Genomic DNA, 24,216 nt, shown 5'->3' on the forward strand with positions numbered 1-24,216 from the left:
GGCCTGCTGTGTTCATCCAGCTCTACACTTTGTTATCTCAGATTCTCCAGCATCTGCAGTTCCTACTATCTCTGAAACAAAATTAGAGTAAGTCTGCTCTTCTGTGAATTTGAGCTCAGTGGGATTTTGGCGCAGAGGGAAAGAGGTAGTTTTTGTTTTTGGCTTTTGTGTGTGGTTTATAGTTTGTAAGGATTATATTCTAAAATAATGAGGACTATGGAATAAAGACCAGTGAGTTGTTGATACTACATGGTATTAAACATCTTCTAAAAGGTTTAATTTAAAAGGGGTAAGTCATGGCTGGACAGCTCTTCCTGCTCTATGTGGGAAGCCTTGAAGATTTCCAGTGACTGGCCCAGCATGTGTGCAGGAAATGTCTCTACAACTGCAGCTCTTGGAAGCTGGGGTTTGGAAGTGGAGTGGTAGCTGAGGAAGTTTCGCGTGGCAGGGAGGATCATGGATAGCACATATAGACAGGTGGTCTCACCCCAGGTTAAGACTCCACCAGCAGGAAGAGAATGGGTAGCCACCGGGCAGTGTAAGACGACTAGGTAGGTAGTGCAGGAGTCTCCTGTAGCTATTCTCTTGCAAAAAGATATATCGTTTTGGGTACTATTGAGAGGAATTGCCTCTCAGGGGAAAGCAGCAAGAGGTAGAAGAGGAAATTAGCATAAGAGTGAGGAAGGATATTCGTCCTGACAATGTAATATCTATATGGAGAGAGCTGAGAAACACCCAAACGCTAAATAAATGTTAGTGGGAATTATATATGGACCCACTAACTGTAGGCATGTTATTGGGAATGGCATTAAACAGGAAATTAGTAACAGGAAACATGTAACAAAGGAATACCTGCAATTATGGGTGACTTTAATCTGCATATAGATTGGGCAAAACAACTTAGGAACAATAATGTAGAGGAAGAATTCCTGTAGTTTACAGGGTGGTGTTTGGATCAATAAATTGAGGCACCATCTAGAGAATTAATCATAGTAAACTGGATAATGTGTAATGAGAAAGAAATAATTGGCAATCCAGTTGTGCAAGACCTCTTCAGAATAAGTGATCATAATACGATAGAATTCCTTATCATGAAGGAATATGACATAGTTGACTCTATGACTGTGGTCTTGAATCTAAATAGAGGAAACTACATTGATATAAGGTGTAAAGGCAATGGAAAACATTCAAAGAGTGCATAGGTGAACAGCCGCTAAAGTAAAATGGGAAAGATAGCCAACACAGCTTACAAGGAAATCAGGGATAGTGTTAAATTCAAGGAAGAGGCATACTAGTTAGCCAGATAAACCAACAGACCTTAGTTTTGGGAGAAGTTTAAAATTCAACAAAGGCAGACAAAGAGATTGGTTAAGAAAGGGAAAATGGAGTACAGAGATAAGTTTGCAGGGAACATTGGAAAGTGCCTGTAAATGTTTCCATAGGATGTGAAGAGAAAAAGATTGATGAAGTTAAATGTAGGTTCCTTACATTCAGAAATAGGGGAATTTATATCAAGGAACATAGAAATGGCTGACCAATGAAATACATGGGGGAATGAAATGAAATGTTGGGGGACAGAGGGTTTAGTGAGAGCAATGTACTAAACGAAATTGTGTTGGATAGGATTGGCGGCTAATAAGTCACTAGGCCCTGAGAACCTACATCCCAAAGAATTTAAGGAAGTAGTCCTCGAAATTGTGAAGCTTGAGAAGGTATTGAAAGCCTTTGACAGTTATTTCAACAAAAGAACTAATAAAAGTTTGAAAGGCAAGATGCAACAAAGGAGTGCAATAGGGGTGGCATGATGGCTCAGTGGTTAGTACTGCTGCCTCACAGCACCAGGGACCCGAGTTCAATTCCAGCCTTGGGTGACTGTCTGTGTGGAGCTTGCACATTCTCCCGTGTCTGTGTGGGTTTCCTCCAGGTACTCCGGTTTCCTCCCACAGTCTAAAGATGTGCAGATGAGGTGGACTGGCCATGCAAAATTGCCCACAGTGTCTAGGGTGGGAAATGCAGGGATAGGATAAGGGATGAGTCTGGGTGGGATGCTCTTCGGAGAGTCGGTGTGGACTTGAATGGCCTGCTTCCACGCTGTAGAGATTCTATGATCCAGGTGAATGCATAAATGATCTAATTAATGATCCCTACAGGCTGGTGGAGCATTGCAACTGTGGTAACTTAAAGTCAAAATTCATAAGAAGTTGGATTGTTTAAAGGCATGACTGGAAGTCTGTGTCATTTGCATTAACTTTCAAAGAAAATCTAACTCTAGAGAGTGGGGAGTGAAGCAGAAGTCCAGAAGGAAAATAGATCAATCCTAAGAAACAATAAATCTTGACCCAGGATATCTACAAATGTATTAATTTCTGAAGGCACAAACCCGCAAAAGACAAACAAGACAAGATAATGCAGTAGGCAGGACAGACATCGGACATAGAAATCCTTGCCCACGTTGTGGAGCAAAGAAACATCACAGACGTGAACAGTGCTGAGATTTTAAAACTGAAAGCTTTTGTTATAAAAAGTAGGTTATTTTCAGAAAATGCACTAAAGCAACATACAACCACAGAAAAGTAGAAGACCAAAGAACTATCCACATAATGAGATAAATGAGGTGGAACAGTTTCCAGTAGAAGATAAGTTTATCTCAAGGAAGTCAGTGACCCAGACCAAATATTTCGACAGGCGGATGTTTATGTTAATAGGCATCTTGTGAATTTCATATCAGATGCAAGAGTTAGTGTCATAGTACTGTCAGATAGGGAACTTTGGTTGTCACAATATGCTTACATTAATGAAGGAAGATCATCTACTTCATCCGGGGGTTTCCTATTTAATGGTAAAGGTAAACATAACAAGCGACTTTCCAATGTATGGAACACCAAATACTAGAAAACCGATATTTAGTTCACAACAAAGAAGAGCAGAAGAGCTTATATTGACCTTAATCTCATTTAAAAGTGGAGGAGGTTAAGCAACAAAAGGTCAAGGAATACCCTGCAGAAAATTTTGCAGTGTTCTATATACTTGTGATGGAACCTAAACAAAAAGCAGAATCTCCTGAAATTTTTTGCTTTGCAGTACAAAAAAGTTAATTACCATAAAGAGATGGAAGAGGTGACGATGTAGCTTGGCTGAAATGTTTTCAACTGAAGGGTTCAAATTCCAGTTGCAACAAATTTTAAAATGAAATGCAAGCAAAGAGACAAAAACCATACTGTCTACATCATTTGAGATGATATACAGTGATATTCAGATAACAGATAGATCTGGAACTAAATTAAGCAGAATGAACAATTATTTCTGACATATTCAAGACTAAAATTAGGTACTGAGGTGATTGGAAAGGGAAACCTTCAACCAAAATATCCAATCTCTTCACCTTCCAAAGAAGAATTCCCAACAACACCAAGTTGTATCATATAAGCAAACATTTATCGTCAGGTAACACAATTGAGGAAATGAACGAGCTGGTTTCATCAACAATTTAATAATTGAGAAGGAAGCAAGAAGTCCACAATATTCAAGAAGTTCAAAGAATTAGTCTATCTACAGCTAGAATGAGAATCAATTCCACTAACACGTATTGAAGATTGGTGCACACAACTCCCCAGAAGACATCACTAAGAAAAAACAAACAACATACAATACTCAAAGAAAGCAGAAAGGAAAAGATCACCTAATCGAGCAGAGACTGCATTGACAGCTGTAAAGAATAAATGTACGTCAGAAGTCCTTCGTGAAAGAAATACAAGCAGTTAAAGATCCACAAGTTCAGGACAGACCGACAACCTCAGCCATCAAGAAGGTAATCCTGTTCAATTACTTTCTATCCAACAAACTATGACTGTTCTAAGTTTGAACTGGGTATGTTCAGGTAGAATAGGGAAACTGCCAAATTGTCTGAATTTGAAAAGTCAAAGGCTTGTGGGAAATGGGACAATGGTAAATATCTAACAATATAATAATTATGTGGAGAAAAAGGCTTGAAGAAGATTAAGTGAAGTAATCAACACGTACTCTGATGATATCATGGCAACTTGATCAGAGTAAAGGAAGAGCTTGTGGGAGACACACATGGGGCTAGTGAGCTTCTAACAGTCTGCAGTAATTTAACTCATATTTATGTAACCTGCAAAACATAATACAACTCAGATTAACTGTTCAACAAGACTCACTAGTTAAATGAGTATGATGAACATCCTAATCCACACTAGGTCACTTTGCACTTGACACATAACAATTTTGCCTTCCCTGCTGCCAAATAGATATTTGTTTTTAAACTATTATTGTACCACCTCATTAAACCACAGTTGTAAGCCAATAATTATGTGACTTGTTAGTTGTCATTTGATATACTGAAGTGTTGAGAATGAATTTGATGTCCTAACACATCGTTGCACTTAGCATACAGAAAGGTCTTTTTCATATGACAAAATCACTAATTCGTAGCGTCAAATATTCCACAAAAATATTTACCTGTGATTTCCCAGTTCCAGCATTGCCAACAACAAAGACTGAGTGACGTACTTGAAGTATTTCCTCTAGCTGAATTACTTTCAGAACAAAGCTATCTTCAGGTTGTAGATGGAGTTCTAGTATTGACTGCCTAACAACCTACACAAACATAGGAAAATCTATCAAAGTGAAAGAAAACAAAAAAATGAAACATCTGACAACAAATGATCTTACCCGCACATATGGATTATAAATAGTAAAGCAATGGCACTTCAATTCCACATGATGTTGTTAACTATAGAAACATTAAAATCAATATTTTGAGATACAGGGGGACACAAGATGAGTGTGGCTGGCAGGGATAAACTGCAAAAATCCTGGTGACAAGGAAACAAGACGTAAAAAGATCATAAGAAATAGGAACAGGAGTGGGCTGTTCAGTCCTTCAAGCCTGTTCCGCCATTTAGTAGTATCATAGCTGATCTGATATTTCTCACATTCACTTGCTGCCCTTTCCCAGTAACCCCTGATTCCCCTACTGATGAAGAATCTATCTATCGCAGCCTTAAATAGCCACAAAGGCTATCCCAGACCATGATGGTTCCAGTTCGTTCTTCGTGGCTATGGCAGCTTCAAGCGGTGACTGAAGTGGCAATGGCTTGAGTGATGGCTTCAGCAACTTGGTGGATCCAGTCTATCCCTCCTTGCTATGGCGGTGATGTAGTGGCTTCGATATCAGTTTTGGCGGTGGCAGCATGATGGGTCTGGTCTGGAAATCCTTGCTTTGTGGCCTCAGGGGCAGCTTCAGTGGGGGTGCCACCTTAGAAATCCAGATTGCCGTAGAGGGAACAAAAGATGAATTTTATCCTAACTTTGTCTCAATTTTTTTTTTATAAATTCTGTACTTAAATGGTGCCAAATTGTGGTGACTTATATACATTTCACTGTATTTTTATAAATACAAGTGACAATACATCGCTAATCTATTTTATTCTATTACCAGTTGAACTTGTACGCTGGAATTTTATGATTCATGCATGAGAACTCCCAAATCTCTCTGTGCTGCAGCTTTCTCTATTTAAATTCATCTATTCTTCCTGACAAAGTACATAACCTCATATTTTCCCACATTAATTTGAAGTTATATGAAGTGACAAAGTGAAAAAGAGGTGAATAAATCAGCAGAGAAGGATCTAATCAACAACTAACCTGGAAACAGCAATTCGAAATGAATCATGTAATCAGTCCAGCATTCTGAAGCATCAGTCCTGGAGTGGAGTTTGAATGTCTAATCTTTAGATTCAACATAAACTAAGCCAAGCTGACACTCAAACAAAATACACAAGGGAATAACAAGATGTACTGTTTGGTGGGTACAAGAAGAATTTACATGTTTCACGTGGGCAATGTTCCCAGTGCCCTTTGTATGTGCATTTATGGTGATAGTGTCCAATGTCCTTTAAAAGCAACATTAAAGGAATGATTCCTGCATTTTATTGCTTCTAATACGTGATAATGACTTTAATGGTGTGAATTAGAATCTATATATGAATGCAGAATACATATCTAATTAGTGTATTAGTGGGCTTATTTGTTAGTATTTTGCAAAATATTTGAAAACTAAGCACATGAATTATAGCTGATCTATATGTTTGTATTACCTGTTCAAAATCAAAATCTCTCTTTCTTGGCACATCTAGTGCTGGGAATAGATCTCCAATGAGTCCCATAAATACAGGCAAATCATCTGTAACTATCTTTGGAATATTAAAGTCTCTCAAAGCTCTCATAAGAACCTGATCTTCAGGACGAGTTGGATCTCCTCTTTTTAACGAGCCAGCCACAACTAACACAGACTTGATAGCCCGCAATCCCCAATCATAATGGTCCTGTGAGATAAAATGACGTTACATATATAGTATCATTTTTTGGAGTCCTTTCAAATTAGTGATAGCTATTGATTGCAGAATAAAGTAGACAACCATGTTAATCACTGACATTTTTTAATGGGAGTCTTAATCATCCTAAATCTCTGACTTCTTCATGACCCTCCTTAAAATTGACTCAGTTAGCCAGGTTTTAGTCAACAGTCCACGTATTTCATAGAATTGTTATTCAGGTAGGAGATTACTCCCTCTGTTGCTTCCACATCTTCCATGTGCACAAACCCATAGTCCCTGACAGTGGAAGATATTCTTTATAATACAGAAAGGTCTTCAAACTGAGGATATCCTCAATGGTGTTATGTGGTAGTATAATGATGCTAAATGAGATAGATGGAGAATATTAAGCCGTTCAAAACTCACCATTGATAACAAATGCTAGACCATCATCAGTAAAGAACTGTATTTGAACACAATGTGTAACCTCATGGACTAGCTGTAACCTCGCTTCAAAATTACCAGCAAGCAAAGGAACCAAACCTAGTTAATAAGAAATGTGGAACAGCATGCAGACTGCAGCACAAGGTTTTCTTAAAGATAAGGTGTCTACCTGGGGAAGCTTAAATATACGGCTGTGTGTGTGCAGAAACAATATACTATAAGGCAAATTTCAGTGATCTTGCAAGCAGATGATCAGGCCAAAACTCTCAATCAAAGGAGGAAAATGCTGCATGAATATCCACATTCTTATAATATTAATGATGGTGGAGTGCAGCACTTAAATGCAAAAGACATGGCTGAAGCTTTTGCAATCATCTTCAGCAAAAAGTGATCTTAGCCTCCTCCTAGGTTCCTTGAGTCACAGATATCAGTCTACAGGCTGATTCACTGCAACTGATAAAGAGAAGACAAAGTGCATTGGTTATAATCAAAATTATGGGCTCAACAATATTCCAGCTAAGTGCTGAAGATTTTTGCTTTAGAACTAACATACTACAGTGTGGGCATCTACCCCAAAATGGTAGAAAATTGCCTAAGTATGAACAAATTCAGTTCCACAAATAAATACCACAATTTACTTTCATTTGCAAAGTGATGGAAAATGTTGTTCATAATGTTATCAAATGGTTCTTTTGAACTAATAAAATGCTGACCACTACTCAGGTCAGAGGTGTGAGTCAGTGTCTTACTGACTCTAAATCCTAATATCCTGCATTGCTGACATGCTGGAGGCTACCCCAATAAGACAAGAGTGGGATATCAACCCAGTCTGATTGACCAGCATCTCTATTTATTCAGCAGCATTAGAACAGAGTTGTTCCATTGTTGGGACTTAAAAGGAGTGCCACAAACAATTGAATATGTCTCCTGTGCTTAAGTTAAGTTCTGGTATTTTGGTCAGGCACTTTCTCATGATGCAACAAAGGAAAAAGAGGGGGATGGGAGATTGGGTTTAGTGACTGGGGACAGAGGAAACAAGGGCAGGTATGATCTTGGGAGGTGGGGCGTCCATCACTGATGGGCAACGGAAACATTCTTCAAAGTAGGTATACCCACTTCCTGTCTGCCTTCAACCTATCCAGTGAAACCTTTCAGGCTTGTTGCCTTTCTTCCATCTCTTAAGCTGCATGTATTAAAGTGTCAGAGGCAGGATAAGGTCCTTAAAAAAGGACCTCAATATTCCTATGGCTAGTGATAATATGATGGACTGCTTGGTATTTGGTGAGAAGACAGTGGGGTAGCCAACCTCTTTATTTCATTTGCCCCACCCTGTTTTCAAATATGCTCGCGTGAATAGGGTTGGTGGGTCACACATAATTCATCTCGGTTTACAGATTTTAGTTGCAGTTTTTGTTGTTTCCTTGGAAGCTGGGAGGGTCAATTTCCTTTCAATGCTTTCTGTTTCCTTTCTCAGTTTGCATTTTCAGTTAGTGCCTGCATCAAACACTTGCAAACTTTGAAAGCAGATTTCATCACAGAGGGGAAGCATATTTTCAATACTGAGTTGTTGCATCCAAAATACACTGTCCAGATGAACAGTTTTTTAAATAATAACTTCAAAAAGGGAATATAACATTAGAATGAGAAATTTTGCAGGGCTCTGGGTAAAAAGCAGGGCAGCAAGGCTAATAGATAGTTCTTTCAAAAAGATAGCAGACATATATCAGATCAATTTTTTTCTTTGTTGTATAGTTCTTTGACTTTGTCTATTTAGAAAAGGCAAAGGGGTTATAAATGGAAAGGCACATCATTTACTATAATTGCTATCCATTGCGGTTAATAAACAATTATAGATCAGGGAATATAGCATTATTAACAAAAGAAATTTAAATTAGTACCTTATTTTAACTACAAATTAATGCAAAGCACTTTTTCAGTTTTTGTGTAGGAAGTTGAATCCACTGCAATAAACAATTAATTGAAGTTACCTGTTTAGAAAGGAGCTCTTTACATAATGTGTAAAGAGTAATAAATTTTCTAGCAAGTAGTCTGGCATCAATGAAGCCTTCAGCAACCAACATGATTTCACAAATTAACTCAAAGTCTGGTACTACCATAGCACAGGGTCTAAAAAAAGAGACGTAAATAATAAGACTTACCTTTGAAAACTCAAAAAAAACTATAAAACACACAACAGGCTATACATTACACACGTAAAATGATAAGATAGGCATAGATAAGATAATGGGGTCGGATACTGACATGGATAGAGATCTGATTGGCAGGCACGAAACAAATAGTAGGAATAAATGGATCATTGACTAGTGACCAGTCAGGTATCGCGGGGATCAGTGCTTGAACTCCAATTATTCACAATATATATCAATGACTTAGCTGAGGGAATTAATGTAATATCTCCAAGTTTGCAAATGATGTAAAGCTGGGTGGGGGTGTTGGGGTTGAACTGTGAGGAGGATTCAGAGATGCTTCAGTATGATTTGGACAAGTTGAGTGTGTGGGCAAATGAATGGCAAATGAAGTACACTATAGAAAAATCTCAGGTTATCCACTTCGGATTCACTTTGGTAGCAAAAACAGAAAGGTGATTATTAAATGAATGGTGATAAATTGGGAAAGGGGAAGGTGTCACAAGACCTGGATATCCTTGTACACCAATTCCTGAAAGTTAGCAGGCCATTAAGACCATCATATTTTCCTTTATTTTTCTCATTTTTGATGTGGAACTGTGAGTTGAAGTGGGGAATTGAAGTTTGAACTTTGTTTCAAAAAGAGAACAGAACATAGATGTTTTCTGTTGGGAACTGGTCTGGAAAAATAATGCAATTTAATTATTGATCTGAGGACAATGTAGATGATTTGGCACTGAGATGTTACTATGCTCAGGACTCACAACTGGTTGGGTGTTGAATTGGTCAATCTTAATGTTTTGGGTCCAGGGACCTTTCTTCAGAACTCACTTTAGTTAAGAAAATGTTGGTAAATATGCGGAAGATGCGGTGGGGCGAAGGTGGGAGAAATAAGGCCAGAGAGAGATGAAGCCCATAGATAAAGAAAAACAAATGGACAGACAAAGGAATGGGTAAAGGTCAGTCTGGTAGATCAGCCTGGGAAAATCAATAACTGCTAATGGGGAGCATTAATGACTGACAATGAGCTGTCTGTGGAAGCAGCCCATGTGATGACAAGGGCTAGTTTCCGTGGATTGGGTTAAGGTGAAGGTGCTCAGGCCATAAAATTATTGACCTCGATTTTGAGTCCTGAACGCTGCGGGGTCCTCAAATGGAAAATGAGATGCTGTCCTTCCAGCTTGTGTTGAATTTCACTGGAGTACTGCAGCAGGCCTGAGACAGAAATGTTGGCCAGGTAACACAGTGGTATATTGATGTGGCAGACAACAGGAAGCTCAGGGTCATTTTTGCAGACAGAACATAGGTGTTCTGCAAAGTGGTTGGCCAGTCTGTGCTTCATTTCCCCAAAGTACAGCAGACTACATTGTCAGCAGCAAGTACAGGTGACTGGATTGAGTGAAGTGCAGTGAAATCACTGCTTCACGTGTGTCTGGGGCCTTGGATAGTGAGGAGGAAGGAAGTAAATGGGCAGGGTTTGCACTTTCTTCAACTACATGGGTAGGTGCCACTGGGGTGTGGAGAGGTGTTGGGGCTGGAGGAGGAGCAACCAAGGTGTCCCAGCAGGAACAGTCCCTGCAGAAGGTTGACAACAGAAGGGAGGGGAATTTGTGTCATGTGGTAGTATCCAGCTGGAGGTAGTGGAAATAGCAGGTAATGATTCTTCAGATGTGGACGCCGGTGGGTTGTAGGCAAGGACCGGGGGACCCTATCAGTGTTGTGGGGGGGGGGGGGGGCACTAAAGGGTGGGAGATGGGTTGGGTGTAGCTGAGGGCCCTATCAATCAGGCTCTGTGATCATAGAAGATTGGACTTGAATTTGTAGCTATTAATCAGATTCCTTGTTGTTCATCTGAGTTCTGCTAAAGTAAGGTATGTAGTTGGACCTGCAATTAGTGACGGACACACTACGAGGATGGAGGGTGTTGGTGTGCAACATTAGCAATGGAGATGATATGTCATAAAGCACAAAGCACAGTCTTCAACAAGTTTTAGTCAGCTGGTCACAAATGTTCTATCTTAGGGATTGTCACTGAAGAGGAGAATCACTCAGTGGCAGCAAACAATTAGTGATGTACTGACAGGTCTTCAGTTCGAAATTTTGATGTTGAAAGCAATCAAGAGAACTCACATTAAGCATGTTTTATTTCATCGAGAGAGTGACTAGTACCATGGACTGTCATATAGTCCAATCAAATTAGTCCATGAATTACTTCAACACTATTGTGTAGACTCGTGAATTTATTAGAATTAGAACATAGAACAGTACAGGCCCTTCGGCCCATGATGTGCCGACCTATTATCCTACTAAGATCAAACTACCCTGCATACCCTACATTATACTATCATCCATGTGCCTATCCAAGAGTTGCTTAAATGTCTCTAATGTATCTGACAGCTGGCAGCGCATTCCACGCATCCACCACTCCCTGTGTAAAGAACCTACCTTTGACATTTCCCTTATACCTTCCTCCAATCATCTTAAAATTATGCCCCCTTGTAATAGTCATTTCTGCCCTGGGAAAAAGTCTCTGGATATCCACTCTATCTATGCCTCTCATCATCTTGTACACCTCTATCAAGTCACCTCTCATCCTTCTTTGCTCCAATGGAAAAAGCCCTAGCTCCCTCAACCTTTCCTCATAAGACCTGCCCTCCAGTCCAGGCAGCATCCTGGTAAATCTCCTCTGCACCCCCTCTAAAGCTTCCACATCCTTCCTATAATGAGGCGACCAGAAGTGAACACAATATTCTAAGTGTAGTCTAACCACGGTTTTATAGAGCTGCAGCATAACCTCACGGCTCTTAAGCTCAATTCTCTTGCCAATGAAAGCCAACACAGCACACGCCTTCTTTACAACCCTATCAACTTGGGTAGCAACTTTGAGGAATCTAAGGGCGTGGACCCCAAGATCCCTCTGTTCCTCCACACTGCCAAGAATCCTGCCATTAACCCTGTATTCTGCATTCAAATTCTTTGAGGAGGTAACAAGCAGGAAATATGCAGGGGAAACGGTGAATGCAATATATGTATATTTTCAGAAGGTGTTTGATAAAGTGCCTCACATTAGCCTACTTAATAAGATAAGAATACATGGTAGTATATTAGCATGGATATTAGATTGGCTCACTAATCAGAGACAGAGAGTTGACATATGGGGGCATTTTCAGGAAGGCAACCTGTACTAGTGACGTGCTGCAGGGATCAGCACTGGGGCCACAATTATTTACAAATGTATTAATTGTCTGGATGAGAAAAGTGAATGTACTATAGCTGGATTTGCAGATGAAACAAAAATAGGTGGGAAGGAAAGTAGTGAGGATGACAAAGACCCTTTAGAGGAATCCAGACAGGTTAAGTCAGTGGGCAAAAACATGTCAGATGGAATACAATGTAGGGAAATGTGTGATAATGCACCGTGCCATGAAGAATTAAGGAGCTGAACATTATTCAAATGGAGAAAGAGAGCACAAAGCTACAAAACAGAGGGATTTGGGAGTTGTCTTCCATGAATCACAAAAGCTACCAACCAAGTTTAATGGATAATAGGGAAGGTAAATGAAATGGAATGTTTCAAAGGGAAGCAACTTTAAAAGTAGGGAAGTTTTGCTAAAACTATGTAAAGCACCATTCCGATCACAGCTGGAATATTGAGAACAGTCTTGCAACTTTAATCTAAGGAAAGATAAAGTGGCATTGGAAGCAGTCCAGAGAAGATTTGATTAGGTTGGACTTATGCTTCCAGTCTGTAGTGGAATATGAAAGAATGAGAAGCATGATAGGGTCGGTGTAAAAAAGTTGTTTCCCCTTGCGAGAAAATCTAGGACCAGTGGCATAATTCCAGAATAAAGGGTCACACAGTTAAGACAGAGATGAAGAGGATTGTGAATTTGATGAAATATTTATACAGAAGTCTGTTGAGGCTGAGTCACAGAGTCGTAGAGTCAAATAGCAAGAAAACAGGCCCTTTGGTCCAACCACTCCATACTGACCATAATCCAAAACTAAACTAGTTCCGAAAGAACTGTGGATGCTGTAAGTCAGGAACAAAAACAGAAGGTGCTGGAAAAGCTCAGCAGGTCTGGCAGCATCTGTGAAGAAAAAATCAGAGTTAACGTTTTGGGTCTGGTGACCCTTCCTCAGAAAAACTATGCAACCCTCATGTTGTTTTTAAATCTTTCTCCTCTCACCTTAAGAATATGCCCCTAAACTTGGAATACCCAACCCTAGGGAAAAAACACCTGCCATGCACTTTATCCATACCCTCATGGTTTGATAAATCTTTATAAGATCACTCGTCAACCTCCTACGCTTCAGTGAAAAAGGTCCCAGCCTGTCCAGCCTCTCCTTAGATTTCAAAACCTCCATTGCAGCAACGTCCTGGCAAATCTTTTCTGAATCCTCTACAGCTTAATAATATCCTTCTGATAACAAGGCCACTAGAAGTGCACACAGTCATCCAGATGAGGCCTGACCAATGTCTTATAAAACCTCAATTTGATGTCCAACTCCTATACTCAAAGGTCTGAGCAATGAAGGCAATGAAGTGCTGAATGCCTTCTTTATCACCCTGTCAATATGTGATGCAAACTTCAACGAATTATGTACTTTAACCCCTAGGTCCCTCAGTTGAGTGATGTTCAGTATATTGTGCTATTATAAGTTTGCATAACAATGTTTTTATATACTTCATAATTGGTCAGGTTCTAATCTATGGCTTTAGCATCAGTATTTTAATGACTCTTGTAATTAATAATTTGCAGATTAGTTGAGGAAAAGAAAATTACAAAGGCTGTATAAATGAGTTTTATTTCCTGGGGGTGGAACAAGGCATATTTGGGACTTAAATAAGAGCCTGAACTGCAAGAAACTACAGAGAATTGTGAACACAGCCCAGTCCATCATGCGAACCAACCTATCATCCATTGATTTCATCTACACTTCCTATTGCCTCAGAAAGGTAGTCAAAACTATCAAAGACCCGTCCCGCCCCGGTTATAATCCCTTCCGATCTAGATGCAAAAGCTTAAACACACATACCAACAGTTTCAAGAACAGCTTCTTCCCCACTGTTATTAGACTTCTGAATGGACCTCTCAAAGTTCAAATCTAATGTTGATGTTGCTTTTTGTCCACCTTCTTTGCAGCCATAACTCTGTTTTCTTTGCACAGTTTAATTACCCTATGATCTTTGTATGTTATGATCTACCCAAACTGCACGCAAAACAAAATGGTTCACTGCACTTAAGTACATGTGACAATAATAAATCAAATCAAAAAGATCAGTTATACACCATGTAAGTGGAATCCCTTCATGGTGATAAAGGTTGATGGCTTATCTGTGGGAGGTTTGCTGGCCATATGCATGCCATTGATCAAACCCAAACTTGCAGAAATCAACAATGATTCTGAACCTGATGACTGTTTTTAGCAGAGCACTAATGCACATCTGGATGCATCAATGCATGGAAGACTACAAGATCCTACAAGAGTCCAGTGGATCATTAGAAAGATCCAAAAACATAGAAGTTTAGTGTCACTGTAACCTTCAATGTAATTGGTATTTGCTACCCAACAATTCCCAGAGGGTCGTGGTCACCCTGTAGCCTGGCATACAGATGTGATGGACAAGTACAGTCTTCAGAAACACTACATGGATATTTACAGATGAGTGACCCTCAGATAGTGGATGCTTATGAGAATTGTTTCATCTCTAAAAAGGATACTGTTCACATGGTGTTCTGTTCCCTTCTCCAGTGTATCCACCATAAGGTAGTCTCTTCTGTTGTCCTCGGGTTGCTTAAAAATTCCTGCTGACTGTGTCTGAGCCACCCTCCCTTTCTGCTGTTTCTCCTCAAAGTGAGCCCTGAAATCTGAGTGAATTAAATCCAGTCAGAGACAGTAAGAACTGCAGATGCTGGAGTCAGAGATAACACAGTGTGGAGCTGGAAGGTCCAGGCCCAAAACGTCAACTTTCCTGCTCCTCTTATGCTTCCTGGCCTGCTGTGTGCCTCCAGCTCCACACTGTGTTATCTCTGAATTAAACCCATGGTAGGTTGCCTCTCACCATATGTAAGACCTTCTATGAAAATGGAAACTACCTTTTCCTCATTCATTTCGATTGCTCGAGGGCCACTACCCTGATGATAACAATGTCCTCAAATGTTAGCATGATATCCACCCCTAAACCTTAACCCTGGTTCCATTTATTGCTGTTCATGTTGTTCCCTACATATCATGCTGGTACTCTCAATTGCTGCTGAAGAGAGTCAGCAGTCAGCTCCCACTTGCTTCCTTTTACAAGTCAAGGATCTAGATCTTTGTGACTCACAGGCACCGCTAAAAGAGATTTAAATTCATTGTAAAATTGTTAATAGGCCTGTTAATTGCCTCAATTGTACGCTGAGTGCATTGACATGCAAGTCTGCCCTCCAAGCTGGCTGTTGTCAGTGATATGGGAAACAACATTAAGATGTCAGATCCCTAGAGCACCTACGCTCGGTTTGCGACAAACGACAACACCTCCCAGTCGTGAACCACTTCAACTCCCCCTCCCACTCCCTGGACAACATGTCCATCCTGGGCCTCCTCCAGTGTCACAATGATGCCACCCGGAAACTGGAGGAACAGCACCCCATATTCCGCCTTGGAAGCATACAACCCAATGGTCTCAATGTGGACTTTACGAGCTTCAAAATCTCCCCACCCCCAACCTCATCCCAAGACCAAACCCCCCTCTCATCCCCACCTCATTGACCATTCCGTCTTCCCTCCCACCTATCTGCTCCTCCCACCTCACTGACCAATGTCCACCACTACCTACCTACACTCACCTTTACTAGCTTCATCCCTGCCTCCTTAACCTGCCCACCTATCCGCTCCTCCCACCTCACTGACCAATCCCCACCACTACATACCTACACTCACCTTTACTAGCTTCATCTCCGCTCCCTTGACCTGTCAGTCTTCTCTTCCACCCTATCCGCTCCACTATCTACCTGCTATTACCGCCCTTCCCTTCTCTATTTATTTCGGAGCCCCCTTCCCCTCCACCATTTCTAAAGAAGGGTCCCGACCCGAAATGTCAGCTTTCCTGCTCCTCTGATGCTGCCTGGCCTGCTGTATTCCACCAGATCCACACTGTGTTATCTCAGACTCCAGCATCGGCAGTTCTTACTATATTTCAGATCCCAGTCTGTTGTCCTCCGTTCTGATTTTATGCACCTTCTCCTGCCACTGAAGCCAATTTGAAAGGACCTATAAAACTCCATCACAGTGTTGCCCAAAATACAAAGTTCAAACCCTGGCATCTGGGAGAGACTGGGACTTTGAAATTAAATAATGTTAATTGTATGGAAGATAGGAATGAATCAAAAGTCAGTTTCATAGATGTATTAATTATCATGATGTGGTTTTGAGTCTATTATTTTGTTTAAAACTTTATGGCGCAAACTATAAAACTTCAGTTACTGAGAGGAAGAGGACAATACAGCACAATGTGGTTGTATGTCAATGAAGCACAATACCTCATTTATTTAGGCTAAAAAGGCAATGTTCTATTAAAACATCATCTATCAGGGTGGCAAAAAAATGATTTTGGAAATTCTACAGCAGCTATCATTTTTGATAGCCTACATTCTGATTTCAATATATTTTACATATGTAACATATATTTATATATTTAACGTACAGCAAATCTACAGAACCATATTAAAACTAAATAGTCAGTTACAGTACCGGAATAATGCCTTCAGATTTTCTGGAAGTTCTGTCCGTCCTGCGTAGCCTGGGTTCATTGTGATGAAAATGCCAACTGTAGGGATAAGGACAATATTTTCTCCCAGAAAATTAAATTGTTTTTTCTTGTCACGTATTGCATCCTGGATACATTTCACCTGCAAAAACCACCTATTTTAACACAAAAGCAAAATACTGCACAAGTTATAAATCTAAAAAAAAGCAGAAAAAAAAACTGGAAATGTTCACCAAGCAACATCCAGAAAACCAAGCTAACATTTGAGGTTGATGACCTTGATAAAAAAGTTAATGGCCTGAAAATTAACCTATGTCAAACCCTGTATCATCTTTTAAATTATCTTTCTCTTTACATGTTCAATGAAGAGTGTAAGATGAAAGCCAGAAGCATCACCAGGCATAACTAAAAAGATGAAATGTCAACCTGGTGAAGCTATTACACAGGACTACTTGCATGTTAAACAGCAGATCCAGCACGTAATAGACAAGGCTAAGTGATCCCACAACCAATGGATCAGATAGAAGTTTTGCAGTCCTACCACATCCAGTTGTGAATGGTGATGAACAATTAAACAACTAACAGGAGGTATATGCTTTGCGAAAATCTCCATCCTCAATGATAGGGGAGCTTGGCCCATCAATGCAAAAGACAAGGCTGACACAATTGCATCCATCTTCAACCAGAATTGTCGAGTCAGTGTTTCCTCTTGGCATTTCACTGAGGTTCCCAGCATTGCAGTTGCCAGTTTTCAACCAATTGAATTCACTCCACCTCCATTTTTTGCAGCAGCAGCAGCAGCGGGAGCAGTGAGAGCGAGGACCAGGGGCCTGCCGGGAGGTAAGTTCTTCATTTCGGCAGCAGAGTTGAGTGGGAGCGGTCGAATTGCACTCTTGGAATGTGAGTGAACTTACATATCTGGGACTGGCTAAACCCAAGACACTACACGTGTAGTGTCTCCCATCCGCCCTCCTCCTCTGACCAAAAAAGAAGACTCTGCTGTGTTGATAAGGAGTTTTTCTTTTTTTTTATCGTGTGCTGGTAAGTAGAGTGATTTGGTACAAATTTTTTTCACTTCATTTGTCTAGTATTTGATATTATAGTAGGTCTAAGTTAAGCTTAAAATTAAATATGGCAGGAGATCCCAGACCTGTGTTATGCTCCTCTTGCTCAATGTGGGAGTTCAGGGACGCGGCTGATGTCCCTGACTTCTACACGTGCAGGAAGTATGTCCAGCTGCAGCTCTTGTTACACCGCATGACGCCTCTGGAGCTGCGGACGGACTCACTTTGGAGCATCCGCGATGCTGAGGAAGTCGTGGATAGCACGTTCAGCAAATTGGTCACACCGCAGATTAGGATGGCTGAGGGATAAAGGGAATGGGTGACCAAAAGGCAGAAAAAATGCAGGAAGGCAATGCAGGCGTCCCCTGTGGTCATCTCCCTCCAAAACAGGTATACCGTTTTGGATACTGTTGGGGGAGATGGCTCAGCAGGGGAAGGCAGCACTAGCCAGGTTCATGGCACCGTGGCTGGCTCTGCTGTACAGAAGGGCGGGAAAAAGAGTGGAAGGGCTATAGTCACAGGGGATTCAATTGTAAGGGGAGTAGATAGGCGGTTCTGTGGTCGAAAACGAGACTCCCGAATGGTATGTTGCCTCCCAGGTACACGGGTCAGGGATGTCTCAGATCGACTGCAGGACACTCTGAAGGGGGAGGGTGAACAGCCAGCTGTCGTGGTGCATATACACCTGGGCAGGACTGGAACCAATGTCCTAGGGACTGCTTTTGCTAACGCTGTTGGGGAGGGTTTAAACTAATGTGGCAGGGGGATGGGAACCAAATGAGGAGGTTAGTGGACAGTAAGGAGGTCGTAACTAAAGCCTGTAAGGAACTAGATAATGAAGTCAGTGTGACTAAGGGGAAGAGTAGGCAGAGAGCAAATGATGAACGCAGAGGGACAGGTGGTCTGAGGTGCATTTGTTTTAATGCGAGAAGTGTAGTAGGTAAGGCAGATGAACTTAGGGCTTGGATTAGTACCTTGGAGTATGATTTTATTGCTATTACTGAGACTTGGTTGAGGGAAGGGCAAGATTGGCAACTAAATATCCCAGGATATAGATGCTTCAGGTGGGATGGAGAGGGAGGTAAAAGGGGTGGAGGAGTTGCATTACTGGTCAAAGAGGATATCACAGCTGTGCTGAAGGAGGACACTATGGAGAACTCCACCAGTGAGGCAATATGGGCAGAGCTCAGAAATAGGAAGGGTGTGGTAACAATGTTGGGGCTGTACTACAGGCCTCCCAACAGTGAGCGTGAGATAGAGGCACAAATATGTAGACAGATTATGGAAAGATGTAGGAGCAACAGGGTGGTGGTGATGGGAGATTTTAATTTTCCCAACATTGACTGGGATTCCCTTAGTGTTAGGGGTTTAGATGGAGCAGAATTTGTAAGGAGCATCCAGGAAGGTTTACTAGAGCAGTATGTAAATAGTCCAACTCGGGAAGGGGCCATACTGGACCTGATGTTGGGGAATGAGCCTGGCCAGGTGGTTGAAGTTTCAGTAGGGGCTTACTTTGGGAATAGTGATCACAATTCCATAAGTTTTAGAACACTGATGGACAAAGATGAGAGTGGTCCTAAAGGAAGAGTGCTGAATTGAGGAAAAGCCAACTATAGCAAAATTCAGCAGGAGCTGGGGAATGTGGATTGGGAGCAGCTGTTTGAGGGTAAATCCACATTTGAAATGTGGGAGGCTTTTAAAGAGAGTGCAGGACAGACGTGTCCCTGTGAAAATGAGGGATAGAAAGGGCAAGATTAGGGAACCATGGATGACAGGTGAAATAGTGGGACTAGCAAAGAGGAAAAAGGAAGTATACATAAGGTCTAGGCGATTGAAAACAGACAAAGCTTTGGAAGAATGTCAGGAAAGTAGGACCAATCTGAAAAGTGGAATTAAGAGGGCTAAAACAGGTCATGAAATATCTTTAGCAAACAGGGTTAAGGAAAATCCCAAAGCCTTTTATTCATGCATAAGGAGCAAGAGGGTAACTAGAGAAAAGGTTGGCCCACTCAAGGACAAAGGAGGGAAGTTATGCAAGGAGTCAGAGAAAATGAGTGAGATTCTTAATGAGTCCTTTGCATCGGTATTCACTGAGGAGAGGGACATGACGGATGTTGAGGTTAGGGATAGATGTTTGATTACTCTAGGTCAAGTCAGCATAAAGAGGGGGGAAGTGTTGGGTATTCTAAAAGGCATTAGGGTGGACAAGTCCCCAGGTCCGGATGGGATCTATCCCAGGTTATTGAGGGAAGCAAGAGAGGAAATAGCTGGGGCCTTAACAGATATCTTTGCAGCATCCTTGAGCATGAGTGAGGTCTCGGAGGACTGGAAAATTGCTAATGTTGTCCCCTTGTTTATGAAGGGTAGCAAGGATAATCCAGGTAATTATAGATCGGTGAGCCTGACGTCAGTGGTGGGGAAGCTGCTGGAGAAGATACTGAAGGATAGGATGTATTTACATTTGGAAGAAAATGGGCTTATTAGTGATAGGCAGCATGGTTTTGTGCAGGAAAGGTCATGTCTTACCAACTTGATAGAATTCTTTAAGGAAGTGACAAAGTTGATAGATGAGGGAAGGGCTGTAGATGTCATATACATGGACTTCAGTAAGGCGTTTGATAAGTTTCCCCATGATAGGCTGTTGGAGAAAGTGAAGTTGCATGGGGTCCAGGGTGTACCAGCTAGATGGATAGAGAACTGGCTAGGCAACAGGAGACAGAGAGTTGTAGTGGAAGGGAGTTTCTCAAAATGGAGAACTGTGACCAGCGCTGTTCCACAGGGATCCGTGTTGGGACCACTGTTGTTTGTGATATACATAAATGGTCTGGAGGAAGGTATAGGTGGTCTGATTAGCAAGTTTGCAGATGTCACTATGATTGGTGGAGTTGCAGATAATGAAGAGGACTGTCGGAGAATGCAGCAGAATATAGATAGATTGGAGAGTTGGGCGGAGAAATGGCAGATGGAGTTCAATCCAGGCAAATGTGAGGTGATGCATTTTGGAAGATCCAATTCAAGAGCGAACTATACGATAAATGGAAAAGCCCTGGGGAAAATTGATGCACAGAGAGATCTGGGTGTTCAGGTACATTGTACCCTGAAGGTGGCAACGCAGGTCGATAGAGTGGTCAAGAAGGCATACGGCATGCTTTCATTCATCAGACAGGGTATTGAGTACAAGAGTTGGCAGGTCATGTTACAGTTGTATAGGACTTTGGTTCGACCACATTTGGAATACTGCGTACAATTCTGTCGCCACATTACCAAAAGGATATGGATGCTTCGGAGAGGGTGCAGAGGATTTTCACCAGAATGTTGCCTGGTATGGAGGGCGCTAGCTATGGAGAGAGGTTGAGTAGATTAGGATTATTTACATTAGAAAGACGGATGTTGAGGGGGGACCTGATTGAGGCCTACAAAATCATGGGAGGTACAGACAGGGTGGATAGCAAGAAGCTTTTTCCCAGAGTGGGGGACTCAATTACTAGGGGTCACGATTTCAAGGTGAGAGGGGAAAAGTTTAAGGGAGATATACGTGGAAAGTTCTTTACGCAGAGTGTGGTGGGTGCCTGGAACGCATTGCCAGCGGAGGTGGTAGAGGCGGGCATGATATCATCATTTAAGATGTATCTAGACAGATACATGAATGGGTAGGAAGCAGAGGGATATGGGTCCTTGGAAAATAGGCGACAGGTTTAGATAGAGGATCTGGATCGGCGCAGGCTTGGAGGGCCGAAGGGCCTGTTCCTGTGCTGTAATTTTCTTTGTTCTTTGTTCTAATATCAAGTAACAACTTAAGGAAAAGCTGATCTCGCTAGAAAAGCCAAAATCTAATACTCTCACACACAAATATTCACTCTCTCATACAAACACATTCTCTAAAACACACTCTCTCATACACTCTTTCCACATTCACACACTCTCCTTCACACTCACATTGTCTCTCACACACCTTCTCACAGTCTCTCACATTTTCTCTCTCACACACGCACTTTCTCTTGCACGTTCTCTGCAACATGCACAAACCTTCTCAGGAACAGTCTTTCTCACATGCTTACACTCTCTCAAGCTCACTCTCATACACTCGCACAGTGTCACACTCTCTTGCACAGTCTCTCACAACTGTCTCACATACTGTCTCACATGACACTCTCCTCATGTTCTCACATTCTCTCACCCACTCATACACACACTGTCTCATACCCGTTCACACTCTCTCTCACTCACATCCTCTCTTGCCACACATGCACACAGACTTGCTCTCAAACACACACATTCCCAGTCACACAATACACACATTCTCAATCCCATGCCCATGTACATTCTTATTCCCACCCACGCACCTTCTTGGTGTTACACACACTCCCCCACTGCTGCATGCACACACACACTCCTGGTGCTGCATGGTCTCATACTCTCGATGCCACGTGTACACATACAGTCTCTGTGCTGTCCACACAGACTCTCAATGCCACTCACACACTTTCCGTTCTCCAAACATGATATCTGTGTCAAATGCACATACTTTCTTACTCTCAGTCAGGCCTACACATTCACAGCAACTCAATGTCGCTCACAAACCTACTCAGACTTGTTTTCCTTCACACTCACTCACTCTTTTTCTCTCTGTCTCTCACACACACACCACCTGAAATGGGAAACACCTGAAAATCTGGGCCAGGGAAAGTGTTTAATTGATGTAACCTGCCATCAGCTGACAATGTTATCAGCTATAAAAGAGGAGGCCCTGTAGTATGGATACTGCTTTGCTATCAAATGCCAGTGCTGGTCATCAATGTGAAAGATGGCCGCATTCTGACCGACCTTCCACTTTGGTGTTCCCGGCTGCTGTTGTGGCAGCCTTTATTGACTGGTAGGTCTCATCCATTGTATCATCCTCTCCTTCTACGATTGCAGGAATGTTGAAAATATAAAAAACATAGGTATTCCAGTGAATAAACTGTGCAAAGAAGGCAGACAGTAATCTGTAATCATGTATTGCCATGGATTTCACCAACAAAATTGATGAGTGGTGAGATTTACAAGTCCTTCCATTTTCCACAACCAAATTCCACCCACCATATACTGTTTCTTCCCACTTTGATCTCCAATCTCAGCAGCCCATGTGCTTCTGAAAAATTTCAGAAATGGTCATTGTGAGATTTGTGAAAGAACCCACTGTCCTGCACCCTCCTCATGTCATCACCGCTTCTCAAAATCATCCTCAATTTTCACCAGATCACTTTGGTCCTTTATTCCTTCATTCTTCAACATGCCCCATTATACTAGATTCTATTACCATTTGATTGGAAACACTATCCCTTCTCTCCTGACTTGAGCCTGCACCCATCCTTGTTGACATTACTCTTGAATTCTAGGCTCTCCTTGCAACATTCTGAAAGTTATTATTCAATTCCATGGCCCACACTGCAAGACTTCTTCAACTGGTCCTGCCTCCCTAACAAATCAAACACACCCCCATAACTCTGAAAATTCCTTCTACCAGCCAACACATTTAGAAGGATGTTTGCTTTAGGCCTATCAGTTTTTTTTCTTGAAAGACTATCCTCACCAACTACCCTTCCACCATATCACCAAAACTTCAGTTCCTGCCTCATTCAGTCACTCCACATGGTATGTTGGGCTCTTTGGGCTGTGTAAAATCCCCCACAAAAGCTGTGATGTTTGGAATTCTCTTCTGCAAATTATAAATTGATACAAGTTACTTATTCATTCAAACTTGCGATTTATAGATTTTTGTTGGCAAAAGGTAGCAAGAAATATGGGGAATGTTGGGTGTATGGAGTTGTATTGTAGATCGGATTGTAAATTAACCAGGATCTTGTGGAATAGCAGAATGGGTGCATTGGACTAAATAGCTTATTCTCGTGGCTGTATTTTCTTAACCCGAGTTTAAATTCCATTGCTGTTGAGCTGATATGCTGGATAGAAGAAGGTAACCTGATCCTCTGGCAAGCGAAACTCAAATTTACTTGGGAGTTTCAGGATTGGTTCCTAGCTCGATCCGAGTAAGGTGTAAGCAATTTATGATTGGAAGTAGCTTACAATGGGACATAGAGACAATTTGAAATGTTAGAAATACTCTGAGACTGATCTGCACTGCACACCCATTGCTCCCACCCTCATAATCTGGAAGGGTGATCCTGAAATGGATCCTCAAATTCTGCTGAGTTGCCAAGAACAGAGGCTTCCAATCAGTCTCAACCTTGTACTTATGCTGGCAATAAAAGTTTGTGGATTTTCAAGAGAAATTTCGCATATTTACACTAAGAGGTTACATCTATTGCGCTCTAAAGGAATCTAGGTCTCCATCTCAATTCATCTCAGTGGAGAGTCCTTGGGATCAGGTCCAACAAACCTTGTTGTAGTTCTCAAAGTTAATTGAGTCATAGAACATAGAACAGTACAGCACAGTACAGGCCCTTCGGCCCACGATGTTGTGCCGAACT

General features: G+C 41.5%; 1 protein-coding gene across 1 annotated transcript in view; it reads right to left on the reverse strand.

Moving 5' to 3' along the window:
- LOC109928243 (dynein axonemal heavy chain 17-like) overlaps positions 1–24,216 on the reverse strand; it is a 334,316-nt gene that overhangs the window by 182,251 nt on the left and 127,849 nt on the right. Inside the window, exons 21-24 of the mRNA XM_048610756.1 lie at positions 16,667–16,824; positions 8,771–8,909; positions 6,120–6,347; positions 4,480–4,617 (exon numbers count right to left, since the gene is read on the reverse strand). Coding sequence (XP_048466713.1) covers positions 4,480–4,617; positions 6,120–6,347; positions 8,771–8,909; positions 16,667–16,824 — 663 coding nt within the window. The remainder of the gene's footprint in view (positions 1–4,479; positions 4,618–6,119; positions 6,348–8,770; positions 8,910–16,666; positions 16,825–24,216) is intronic.

The sequence above is a fragment of the Rhincodon typus genome, chromosome 23 (assembly GCF_021869965.1).
Source record: "Rhincodon typus isolate 14 chromosome 23, sRhiTyp1.1, whole genome shotgun sequence".
Taxonomy (NCBI): Eukaryota; Metazoa; Chordata; class Chondrichthyes; order Orectolobiformes; family Rhincodontidae; genus Rhincodon; species Rhincodon typus.